At 37.5% G+C, this 13,656-nt stretch overlaps 1 protein-coding gene across 2 annotated transcripts in view; it reads right to left on the bottom strand.

Moving 5' to 3' along the window:
* The window catches only part of LOC119793335 (solute carrier family 12 member 7-like), a 46,895-nt gene that overhangs the window by 18,921 nt on the left and 14,318 nt on the right, over positions 1-13,656 (bottom strand). For both annotated transcript variants that reach the window (XM_038300472.1, XM_038300473.1), the window contains 12 exons: positions 12,407-12,553; positions 9,008-9,062; positions 7,608-7,738; positions 7,399-7,520; positions 7,215-7,319; positions 6,124-6,335; positions 5,794-5,961; positions 5,574-5,672; positions 5,341-5,398; positions 4,911-5,085; positions 440-558; positions 247-345 (listed from right to left, as the gene is read on the bottom strand). In XM_038300472.1, the coding sequence (XP_038156400.1) occupies positions 247-345; positions 440-558; positions 4,911-5,085; positions 5,341-5,398; positions 5,574-5,672; positions 5,794-5,961; positions 6,124-6,335; positions 7,215-7,319; positions 7,399-7,520; positions 7,608-7,738; positions 9,008-9,062; positions 12,407-12,553 (1,490 nt within the window). The remainder of the gene's footprint in view (positions 1-246; positions 346-439; positions 559-4,910; positions 5,086-5,340; positions 5,399-5,573; positions 5,673-5,793; positions 5,962-6,123; positions 6,336-7,214; positions 7,320-7,398; positions 7,521-7,607; positions 7,739-9,007; positions 9,063-12,406; positions 12,554-13,656) is intronic.

The following is a 13,656-nucleotide window of genomic DNA, read 5'->3' as shown; positions in this document are numbered from 1 at the left end:
CAGTTCACCAGATCATACAGTCAAATTGATTCAGTTTGACTGAATGTTTGATGGAAGTTTTCTATCTAAGAAAAACCAGTTGATTGCATCGACTCATTGACTCGAATGCAATCCCATAAGTAAGTAATTATTTTGGTATCTTTGTCTCAGGGTTTTGTATATTCTGATGATCAGTGTTTTCTGCATATTCATGAAGGCAAACATACTAAACGCACTGTAGGTATTTTAAATTTCTTAATTTCTTACCAGTGATAGAACTTAAAGCGGGGTCTCCAATTGGGTGTACGTAGCAATGTTTGAACAGCACAGGCCAAGTTGACAAACAAATAGCACATGAGGAAAAACCTAAAGGGTCAAACAATATGGATAGTTTAGTGATACAAACTGAGTACAATAAACAGTAACTGGTTGAGCATGTGGGTGATTTCCAGTTTCGTACATAGAGAGGATGGGGGCCACTTCATCCAGAGAGGCAATAAGGATTCCTATCTCACAAATCCCAACTGTGAGCAAAAGAGCCCAGGTGGGCTCACCATTTCTCTTGCCATGACCAAAGACCTGAGAGAGACAGAAACACAACGGATAGAGGCCTGATCAGAAGTCCTTTCCTATGTTTCACTCAATCTTTGCAAGAAATAGCTCTAATTCACTCTTATACTGCTTCTAGGTTACTCTATTGGAATATGGAAATTTTACTCTACGTGTGTTGGATCAGTGCTTTTTATAAATAAAGCATTTATATATATATATATATATATATATATATATATATATATATATATATATATATATATATATATATATATATATATATATATATATATATATATATATATCAACAGTTTTATATGGGTATTAAATCATTCTTTAAGGCGTTTGTGATCATTGTGTCTAAGAGGAAAGAATATACCGTACTAAAACATGAATGTAAAAATTGTTTCATTCTATATATAGAACAACAAGAAGGATAATGATTACACTGTACAAGTTTTTGCCCTTTTAGGGCCACTTTTCCACTCGTGTGAGAATTTTTTGGATGAATTAGGAATCAGTGGATAGATTTTGGATAAATTAGGAATCACATGCTTGAAATTCAGTCGGCAGTTGTAAGGTGTTTGTGGGCAATTCCTGTTGTTGAAGCAGAGCTGTGAGCGTCTATAAGTCGATTTACCAAAACCTCATACACTGCAAATGTGCAAACAAGGGAGTGTAGTTTTGGAACGTACAGTGTGAGCAGGTAGATCGAATCAGAGAGTCGGGCCGTACAGTGTAAGAACATGCATTGAGGGCTGTGAACTTTTAAACCCTGCAATTTCATCGTACAGTTTGAACTGTAGCTGAGTACAATTGAAATATTGCACAGTGTATGACTGGCCTCAGATTCTTTTGTAAGGCATATCTGTGAAGATCCTCAGTTATTCAGGTCATTCTAGAAAATGTTTCGGCTCTCATCCAAGAGGCTTCTTCAGTTCTAACTAGTGGTAGGGAGCACTGAGATTAATATACTGTAGGTGTAACAAAGAATTAGGGGAAAACAAAAGGTGGCTCTGATCCATCCTACTGGATTGGCCATGGGGGTCACCTGGAGGTCATCCAGTAGGAGGGATCATTACCACCTTTTTGCCCCCCCCAAACAGAAGGTCTTAATGCAACAGACTTTCATTGAGACCCCCCCCCCCCAATTCTTTGTTACACCTACAGTATATTAATCTCAGTGCTCCCTACCACTAGTTAGAACTGAAGAAGCCTCTTGGATGAGAGGTAAAGCGTCTTCTAGAAAACTTCATGTCTAGTTACCATACAGTACTGAATTACGCTCTGCATTGTCACTGCTGAATCTGCCCATATATGACCGGACCAATCACAGCACTGGACGCGGGACTTTACGATGCATGACTCTCAGCGCCACAATTATCCGTAACACAATCATGCTATTCTGCTAGCATAACAACAAGCCGGTCAAAGCAACGCAGCAATTGTGCCAGGGGCGTCTCTAGGTTCAAGAGACAAGGGTGGCTCAGCCCCTAGAAGATAATGCGCGCGTAAAGCGCGCGCCGAATTTTTTCAGTGCAACTGCTAAGGCGTTGTCTAAGACAAGGGTGTAACTTTGTGTTGAAAGTTGGTGGGGACGGCTCATAAGGAAAGGGAGGTCCCTGCGCGACGCCTTTTTTTTTGTTGGAAAGGATAAAGCCAAAAAAATGCGAATAACATTTATCAATTTAATGCTTACAGTTGAAAACATAAATGTTACAATATTCACTTATATATTTTGTGCAAAAAATATCACATAAATCTAAACAGACAGTACAAATCAAAGAAATCAAATAAATATATCAATTTTGTAGAACATTTATTGACAGTCAATTTTGGGTCACTTTTTAAAATTTATTTACTTTTAAACCAGGACTCGGACAAGATCTTATGGGACCTTAAGCAGAATATGATTAAGCAACTCCGTCTTTCTGTCAAGGACATCCACCAGCAGGGTATCCAGGGGGGGATTTACCATTAGGCAATACTAGGCAGTTGCCTAGGGCCCCAAGTTCTGGGGGCCCCATAAAACTCTGTTTCCATGTATGGTTAATACAACTAATCCTTATTTGTGCACATTAATTATGTTTTTGATAAAAATCCTTTGGCTAAAATGCCATCAGAACGCTGATAAATAGAAAGGAAAAAAGGGACAAGAAGAGAGGGACAAAACCTAGAACAGATAATGGATGTCTATTCTATTAACATTTCTCTATCTGTAGAATGGGGCTGTTTTATGGGTTTACTTCTCAGGGGGCCCCCTGCCTGTCTTTGCCTAGGGCCCCAAATTTCCTAAATCCGCCCCTGAGGGTATCAATACTGATTTGATAGAATCTGGGAGAGCGGACTATGTTCAACCATCCATTTTCTTTAACCTTATCCCTCAGTGGGATCAGGAGGTGCTGGTGCATATCTCTAGCCACGTTCTGGGTGAGAGGTGGGATCACCCTGGACAGGTCACCAGTCTGTCGCAGTATGTTCAACCAGCTTAAAAGTAATCGGTAATCAGATTTATTATTTGCACTTTTACTAAGTGAACTTTCTAACTCCCTTAAATCTGAAATTCCAATGCCAAAATTGTTTAAATCTTTTATCTCTGGACCCCCTGCAGAGTGACGTCACACCTGCAAGATCCTATCCTTACCTTCCTGCTAGATTGCAAAAAGCAGCTTGCTCATGAGTTGTCAACATAACACGCTAAATCTTAAATGTACGTGTACATATAAAAGAAAAAGGGGCGCAGTGCTTGCTACTGAATGGCAACACTATCAAAGTCAGGAAAAAGTTTTAAGTAAAGCCGGGATTAAAACAGTAGCTACAAGAAGCTTCAAATAAAAGCTGTTCTTTATGTTCGACCTAAACACCAACTCCGATAGACCATCAGTAGAGCAGGTGTTTAAATTAATCAATCACTGCTGCGAAAGCTTATAGCAGTGAAAGCTAATATACCACAGCCATCACTTAATAAACGCAAAATAAACAACCCTCTAAAAACGGAAAACTGTAATGGACTGAAAGTCCTGTTTTTTATGTGGGAAATTATTTGCGTGTGTTTTAGTATAATTCTGATATATTGGCGCTGTTGTCTGTTTCTATGGCAACGATACTGAATGTAGTGTAGCCTAGAGACCTGCATGGGTCGAGTTTTACCAACCCGCACCCGCCCGAACCCGTTAGGATGACTACCGAACCCGACCCGTCACCCGCGGATATCTTCAATTCAAATGTTATGGGGAGAGGGCGGAGGGGGGTGATGGGGAGAAAGCGAGAGGCAACAGATTCTTTTTTCTGAGTTTTTTGTCGGGGTTTGTGGACGGTGAGCAGCGGGGAGAACTTTTTTTATTTTCTTTCTGAGGAGCGGCATGAATGGGGTTTTAATCAGATATACACAGCACCGAAAGCAAAATACGTGTACAAAATATTGGTGGGGACATGTCCACACCAGTCCTTAAGGAAGTTACGCCTATGATTGTTCAGATTAACTTGTCTTCTTTATGGCTTTTATTCGGTGCTTTACTGCATTTGTTTTGGGAAAATATGAGGAAAAAATAAATACAGAAAAAAAAAATATTTTTTTTTTAATCGCAAAATAATTATAGGGTGGCTAATGCCAAAGAAAGGGTGACTGAAGCCACCCTTAAATAGGTCTAACGACGCTTATGAATTGTGCAATAAAAATTAAGAATGAATAGAAAGCACATCTTATATCCTCAGAGCTTTTAGAGAAAACTGTCAGAAATTGTTTTCTGGGAAGTTTCTTTGAAAACTTGACATGTTCAATTGACTACAAAACATGGTTCTAGCCTGGTGAGGCCGAATGTGTCAGTCCCACCTTTGAAATCTAGCTGCACTGGCGCTCTACCAGATTGATACACCGTGTATATGTCATATCCGTCTGGCTGGCCACACCGCTGCTGTCCACCCTCCCCCCATGAAAAACCAAATTCTGTGGACAACTCTGTCAGTTTCCTTCTCAAAAATTGGCTATGCTGGTTTACATAACAAGCCATTTGTTTGCCTCTAAAGGTCATAGAAAATTACCTTATTACCACTAAAAACTCTCTGAATCATTGCAGACAAAACAGGAAGGGAAGTGAAGTTGACTATGTAGACATTCGTGAGTTAGAGCATGTTTGCAGGGGTTTGTTGTTTTTAAAGGAATACTTCCAGATACGTTATGAAAGTTTTTAGAAAACAGTTTATGATTAAATTACAATACCATCAGGATCCAACGCAAAATTAGATTTCATTTTCTAACATATATTGCAAAGTTAAACATGAAAAAAATCTAATACAACAGGTCTGCTATTTAAACAATATGCTTTGTAATCAATCTTTATCGAAATCGTGATCTAAAGAAAAACTCTTTGACCACTCACCTGTAAGAAAGGGATGATGCCATCACGGGCGATGGCCTGCAGCAGACGGGGAGCACCAGTTAAGCTCTGAAGCCCAGCACCACAGCAAGAGAAAAACGAGCCAATCACAATCACCAGTGGGGACGGCCAGGCTAGAGCACCAATCACTGGGTTACTTTTCACTGAAAAGCCAAATCTAATAGAAACACAAAGATATTTTGAATAGATTTGCGCCAATTAAGCGTTTTCCGATACCTTTCTGAACATATCAGTCGATAGCGATCCAATACTAGTGCTGAATCAATGAAACATAAACCTTGCCATGTGAGTGAAGGCATCAGGTACCACATAAATATTGTTTAGGCAACAAATACACACGGATATCATCAATAGCTTCTGTGATTGCGTAACAGGTGCTGCAAACATTCGATTGGAGTGAACGTTCTCTTACTTGTCTCTCAGCACCACTCCTTCAATACAGGCTCCAAACAAAATCACAAAGGAGATATCTGATCGTAACGTTAAGAGAAGAAAGCTATTCACTATTGGCTAACATCAAATATTCCACAAAATAATAAAAAACTACAGCAAGTTGGTAGTGAAGTCAAATTCAATCCATAAACCACAGTTTCACAACCACAATGCATTAGCTGCATACACATTGAACACAAATATCAAGGATACAGAGGAAAGAGGTGGTGAGAATAGCCAGTATAGTTCCTACTGGGATGGATCTCTGAGCATCTCTAAGATCACCAGATCTGTTTGAACCAGCCATGATTCCTAAAAAGAAAATATTTACATATAACTTATACATACTTTTCTTTTTTTAAGGTATATCGAGAACAAAAAAAAAATAAGACTACTGCTTTCATTTTAAATTTTAAGGTATTTTGACTATTACCTGTAACAGAAGGAAAGTATATCCCAACCAGCAATGTGAAGTATGTGGTGATGTCATTAAAGACAAAGTACCGATCGTTGTCTGTAGATGGGCTCTGAGGAGATTCAGAATGCAGATTTGTCTTTTCTATCTTAATGCCGGTTGGACCATAGTTGCTCCACAAGTTGTCTAATAAAAAATAAAAATAAATAAAAAGGGGGAAATGCAGTGACATAACAAACTCCTTCTTCAGTTAAACTTGACTGTTAGGACAGCTGGAACTTCCAGTAAATCTACAAGTAGTCATAGGATCAAATTAAAGATTATTAAAGACTATTCTGTCTTTCTTACCTTTGACAACTCCACTCAGAAGCCCAGGTATAGCTGGGATTTCTGTCAGATTGTTTAAGGTGAAGAACTCATCGCAGGTCGCATTGCTATATTCACTGCCGCAGAAATGCTTCCACAGCTCCGTGGTGACAGTGTTGTTTTTGAAGACTTCTGTCTTTGCGCACGTTTCAAAACAATCATTCTTAAGAGAACGATTCCCCAACAGACAAACCCTGCAGAAAAGATATGGATGATAGAGCTCAGTGACTAATCTTTGGGTTTTGATACAGCATCTGACAAACCAACATTTTCTATATATATATATATATATCTATATATATATATCTATATATATATATATCTATATCTATATATCTATATCTATATATATATCTCTCTATCTATCTATCTATCTATCTATCTATCTATATATATATATATATATATATATATATATATATATATATATATATATATATATATATATATATATATATATATATATATATATATATATATATATATATATATATATATATATATATATATATATATATACAGTTATTTCCTGATAACTCCAGTACAAAAATGCTCATACAATCTTTTCAACTTTGTGAGTAATTTGCAGCTTGTTGAGATACATGTATTCAAAAGCTTAGAATCTCTAGGCCATTTAATGCAAATAGTAGATAACCTAGTCAAATGAGAATATCAAGAAGCAAATCTAACTAATTTTCAAACTTGCAACAAGAAATACGGTTACAATAAATCCCAGATCCAGATTCAGACTTGTGGGAGATGAATCACTTACTGTATGCCTTAGTCCTATTTCACTTGTATTACTTTGCAAGTTATTAATACCAGGTTTTTCTTAGTACCAGTAAGACACCATTTTATATATATATATATATATATATATATATATATATATATATATATATATATATATATATATATATATATATATACTAATAATTCTTAGGATTGACATTTTAGAATGAGGACTCTTTGAATGCTAAAATAAATATATGTTTGGCTTAGAAGACAGTATTTTAGTGGGAACACATAGCTGATGCATGAGGATTGTTCTATTAGAACCATAGGCCACTTACGTAAACTCTGGTGGTTCCATTAATGTCTTTATGGCTCCTGCATATGTGGCCAAGATGGATAGAACCACACAGGAAAGAAACACCAAAGACAGTTTGTTCACATACCTACAGAGAGCAAAAAGAAAGGGGTGAAAATGTGTCCTTACACAAATATTTCAATAAACTCATATGTGTTTTCACTCACTTCACCCCAACAAACACTACTAGAGCCATCAGAAGAAGGCAGCACGTCCCATAGATACGCATATTGTTCTGCATTGTTAAACTGTTATTATCTGTACATACTGCTGGTGGAATGATGTATGTCTAGAAATGGACATAAACAAAGCCGTTGAGTCATCAAAAACTGCAGCGTACATGAGTTGACATGGCTGCTACGGTGGGCACATGTACCAGCAGAATCTCTATGGTACCCAGTATGTACAGGGATCCAGCAAAGGTGGTTCCCAGGTAGAAACAAAGGCCAACTGCTCCTCCAAATTCTGGACCCAGTGACCTGGAGATCATGTAGTACGCACCGCCAGCTATGATGAGATAAAAGATAAATTAGTGCTAACTTATTCTTTTTAATTTTTTTATTTATTTAACATTGTTGATCAAAAAAATATGGTGTAAAAACAAAATTTCTAACAACAGTTTTTTTTCTCTGCTTCGATTAGGTGATTTACTACAAACTGGCTTTCATGATCAGTGTCTGCTGGCTACTGTTTATGGAGAGTCAAAGGCTACGTTCACACTGCAGGCGTTGATGTTCAATTCCGATTTTTTTTTGTGAAATCCAATTTTTTTGCGTTGCTGTTCACATTTCCAGATATATGCGACTTGTATGTGATCTCCTCTGTGAACTGCATTCATACAACCTAAGTGTCCAGCATGCGCAGTAGAGCACGCCATGACGTCACAAGCAAGCTTGCTCTGTGTTTATGGAAGTAAACATGGATGGTATTGCTGGAGAACATCTAGAGATCTTTCTCAACCTTAAAAACTCAATATTTCCAAGATGGTACTCTCCACATTATCGTCCACCATTGTTGTTGTTTTTCTTGCCACTTCTGCGTAGCAAGAAGCAGAAGAGTGACCACTGTCGGGTATTAATGACATTCAGTTTGGGTGGATGCGACGTGGCTGTTCAGACACAGGTCGCATTTGAAATGTTCAGGTTTGTATCGGATTCAGGACCACAGAGCCAAGTGGCCTGGATCGCATTGGATAAAAATTGGATCTGTGTTGTTCGGACTGTCATGAAAAGATCAGATCCAGGTCGCATATAGGCAAAGAAATATGATTTGGGTCACTTCAGGCTGCAGTGTGAACGTAGCCAAAGTGTGATGCACTGATGGACAAAGAAATAAACATCACCAATAAGAAGCCCAGGCATATTTTCAAAGACAGAAAACGTGTCTGCCAATACCACTTTTTGCTATGGCTGCTGCTGCATATTTAGCCAGATTGATTAAGTTTGCAAAGATTATTTTAAAGACTATGTTAGCCTATTTTTCACTCCAGCTACTATATTTAAATACTTTTAATGTGTAAGTAAACAAATATTTTCCCATTACATTAAAATCGTGTGATTTGAACAGGATCTATTTAGTTTAAATTTGTATGTCAGTTGCTTAATTAATAGTTTGGAATTAAATTCATGCCTTATACTATCTTTATTTCAAGTCATTGGTCAAAAAGTACCAAACACAGCCATTTTTACTTTAGTCTAAAACTTCTAAAATAAATCATAGCAGTGATATACACAGAGATGTTCTGAAATGTTTTATAAAGGTGGGATTTCAATCTACCTGGTACAACTCCATTAGTTGCTATGGCGCTCATTGATATGGCAGTGAGCAAGGTCTGTTCAGAGGGAGACAAGACAGATGTTAAGATGCAGAAAAGCAGTGTCCAACTTTATCAGAAAAAAGTAAACATATCTATTGATAAATCCAAAGTTTGACATCAACATCTGATTCGTTAGCAATACATAATATTGGCTAGTTCAGGACAGGTCAATTCACAGTCAAATGCGATAACAAAAGTATCTTATACGTATGTATAAGATGTAAGGTACAAATATAAGATCACACAAAAATTATTGTTTTTTTATTTAAAAAAACAAGGATTTTATCCTTCTCTAAATGGGTGCACATCTTTGTCTCATTTTTATTATCACTATTACCTATGGCATGAGATCAATGTGAATAAGAAAAATGACACACCTGATTCACATCAAAGGAAAACTTTTGAAAAAAAAAATGTATATTTTTTTTTCAAAGGAAACTTTTGAAAAAAATTATTTATTATTAGTTTTTTTAAAGCTGCAGCAGGAAGTTCTGGGATAACCATGGACTTAGCCCTAAAATCTCAAGAAGCACACCTTACCATTTCCTTTCCCTTTCTGCCAAGTGTTGACTATTGGCTATGATGAAAATGAGTAAACAGCTATCGCAAATTTACTGGTAGGGACAAAACATCGACAATTAGCTTTACAGACACATAGCTGCTGCACACATTCTTACGCTTGAAAGACAGCAGGTGGTTTGCTGATGAGGGCTGTGATTATGAACACATTAGTGGATTGATATTGTAAAGACATTCCCCTTTGCTTTGATTGAGTGTGGTGTATTTTTCCAAATTAAAGTACCGATAAGACCATTGCAAGGAGCCAGAGGAGCTTAAAGAAACTAGGGGCAGGACATGTAAAAGAATAAACATGCATGTCCACTTTTTAAAAGCTTATGGGCGATGAAGCGCCTAAAACCAAAACTGAGCCCACCCACATAATGTGTACTGCATAATATTCTGCAATTCAGGGGCCAAATTTTCTGTGCAGTCCTACAGATGTGATGTCAATTGACGCAGCATGTGTGCCCCCAACAGCTTTGATAGAAGAAGTCATGGCTGTTTCAATAGAGATAGTGGAACATTTGCTTAACATGGTGCTTTTTGGTGTCATTAAATATGCACAGTGATCTTATAGTAAACTGTCACGTAGGAAAAAGAATTACAGCATCACCGTTGCACTGCTGTGAATATGGCTTGTCCACGTTTTTGCGTTTTCCTTTGTCGGCTTGGCTTGTGGCTACAGTTACCTGCTGCCCAGTCTTTTCATTTGTAAATCTCATTCCCCCATCCTGCCTCTAGTTCCTTTATTTCTCTCACTCATGATCTACTGCCAGGACATATAACAGTTTTTAACAAATAAATAAAACATGGTTTTCAAAAGTCAACTAATGTACATTTAAAGTGTCTGCAAGGCATTTTTTCATCAAATAAATCGAATGGAAGAAAGGTATATTGATAATGCAAACTTGGGCATTATTTTACACTCTATTGTGATACAACAGTAATAAAAGACAATTGTGGCTAAAACCCACTGCTCTGCAAGAAGCTCCAATAAAGCTGCACCCCAAAAGTGTGCTCTGCTATTTGATAACAGCTGACATTGTTTTTCTGACTCCGCCTCATCTTCTATCTCTGATAGTCACTATAATTTATCTATGGAAGCCTTCTGCAGGTAAAGTCTTTTTAGGTACCAAGAATTCCCTCGTTATGCAAAAAAAAGAGTGCAGTGAAACCTTCAAGTAAGATTTTATACTATATTTCTCAATATTTGTTAATTTCAGCAGTGCGACTTTTTTCAGCAGTATTTTACCATTTTTTACCAGTTTTACCATTTGTACATACATATATTTGGATTTCTACTGAGCAAAGAAGATCACAAGCAGTTTAAGCAGCAGTGCCTAGATCCAAAGACGGCAAATGGCATATGTATTTTCTAATAGCTCTAAATGCCGAACCTGATGCAGAAATTGCTGCTTTCTTAATGGTTGGCCTTAGCCCAGCGACATGCTCCACCCCTCAATGTATTTCCACCGTTGGACGTGTGAAAAGGAAAATGTATTCAATATAAGTTTTTTCAGCATGTTATTTAAGGTGGGTTTTAAATAGTTCCAATTATTTGAAGTTATTCAAATTTTGAAGAAGTTCTATAATCTCGTGTTTCATTCTTGAGAATCTCTCTGCTGGGTTCTTTGTGCTCAGGCATGGGGATGCCGATCACCTCAGCTGGGGTGCCTGGGGGTTCACTGCAGCATCACGGTGATGGTGTGGACCCCCGCCTGCCCCATATAGATGTCTTTGCTGGGGTGGCTGCTTCTGAGAACATGGTAGGACTGGTCGGTCTTTTATTGTTCTATGGCTGCACGATATGCTTCAGAAACTGGGAAATAAAATATTCTGAAAAACTCAGTGTATGTCAGGAGATGTCCGCTTTCGTTTACAAGGTGGGATACATTATGGAAGACATATTGGATGTGGCTGTTACTAAAAATAGTTAATAAACCTACATTAAAAAAAGTCAAAGTCGAAACCAGTGTCTCTCTGTTATTATCTCTCTGTTATTAAGACAAATTAAGGTTAGAAAAGAGAAGACAACTACAGCGATCGCAATTGTTGGAGAGAAGTTTGTCTATTTGTAGTGGGAACCAGAGCAATAATGTAAAGGTAGGCTAAAACGCGACATTACGATTCAGACTGCTAACGCTAAACATATCAAATTTAGTACCGCATACGAAAGCGGCTGATTCTCATATGTGCTATTTTTTTGCACTTAAAAAGATAGGAATAGGTTGTGAAATCTGCCATAAAAGTCAGATATGGGTCCCTTATTTGGTAACAAAGAGTATATTAGGGCCGCATTGCCCGTTTGAACTTAGCCTAAGTTAAGCATGTAATAAAGCTTAGCAGATATCCTTGAATTACAAGCAGGAACAATCCGTTGGAATAATTTCATCAATGTAAAGAAACATCAGAAAATGGGTACACATTATTGATGATGTGTGCTCTTTGTTCACATTATATCACATGAGTCCTGGTCAAGATTATTTCAGAGTTTTTGAACAGTCAGAGCTCTGTTTGGCCATCTGCAGCAGCTGACATATGAGGCTGTTAAAAGACACAACCTTTCTGTTCCCTTTGTGAGTACTTTCCTCTGAGCCCAGACATGATTACCACTTACCAAGCTTTGAACTCAACATAGGATTTTATTTGAACATCTTAAAGCATCTTATTATTAGAGTGAACCTAAAAGTTGACCTTAGATGCTATATTTCATGTGTAATGAATGTGATTTTATAAAATGATGAAGACATTAACAAAGCTGACACGCGGGCACTGCTAATGCGATTCCAAAGACTCACACAGATGCAGCACATGGAGACGATGGCCAAAGATTCCAAGATCCCTGCTGTGCCGACAATCCAGGTAAGGCGGAGAAAGAGGATGACACCTAAGATGTTCTGCATGCAGGGCAGATAAACCCCAATAAATGTGCCCATCTGAGGAACCTGGAGACAAAACACAGAGATGTATCAATTAAATATTTCATCCTCTACTCGTCACTTTAATGGGTTCACCATACTAGATCCTGGTTGCCTTCAGAACAACCTTGATTATTTATTTCATAGATATATCGAGCCAATTAAATTCATTCCTTTAAGATTTTGGCATGATATCAACATGACAGCGTCAAAAATTTGCTGCATGTCTCTGTTATACATTTACTTTGGGTGTGAATTTCTGGGGTGTGACTTGCTCTGCTGTGGCTAGTGCAGAGCATCTAAACTGGATCTTGGACAGTGCGCTGCCAACTTGCTGCTGGGCATTTAAAGGTATAGTGGAGGATTTTTAGCCAATTTTTGAAAAGACCCGCCTTCTCCATTTAAAAAAACAAATACACAAGCAAATTCCATGTACCTGCTCCCGAGAGGGAACGCCTATTAAACGCGTGCGAGAACATGCACAAGCCAATTTCTCCTCGTGCAAGCTCTGTTTAAAAGTTGCTGTTTGCATTGCTCATACAAGCTTACTTTCCAAAAGAAGATTTGCAATTTTACCAATAAGTCAGACTTAACAGCGGTAAGTGAAAATGGGGATGACCACATAGACGGCCTTATGTAAAGGCCGTCAGAATGACTGACAATTAGGAGGACCAGTTATTTTGATGATCCACCCGGAAAAAGATAATCCTTTTTCTTTTTCCGACAAGACAATGAAATGGATGTTTGTCTATAAATATATTTCTTATTTTTAAGATCCCTTCCAAAACAATGTTAAATATTTTCTGATTAAATATCACATTGTTGGTATTTTGAATCAATACAAATAATGTTTAATGAAATATTGTGATATCTAACAGAAAAACCATAAAAACCTCAGCCTTCAATACATAACAAAGGAGCTGTGTTGGGGTGGTTTCTAACCTCTTTTATTGAGAGCCAATCCTTTTATGCACAGAAAAAAAAGGTCCCCACATAGACAAGTGTGTATGTTTTAATGTTTGCTTCATATATGCTTTTAGTATAAAAATACAGCGTTACTTACTGAATTTATTTTTAGTTGAAGTAAAAAGCCAAATCATCTCTCGGACTTCAGCATTGACATTAGTTTG

This window comes from Cyprinodon tularosa, unplaced genomic scaffold (genome assembly GCF_016077235.1).
Source record: "Cyprinodon tularosa strain WSP-4 unplaced genomic scaffold, ASM1607723v1 ctg45, whole genome shotgun sequence".
NCBI classification, from domain to species: Eukaryota; Metazoa; Chordata; class Actinopteri; order Cyprinodontiformes; family Cyprinodontidae; genus Cyprinodon; species Cyprinodon tularosa.
The sequence above is the reverse complement of the archived record's forward strand: the minus strand, read 5'-3'. Positions and strand labels throughout refer to the sequence as shown.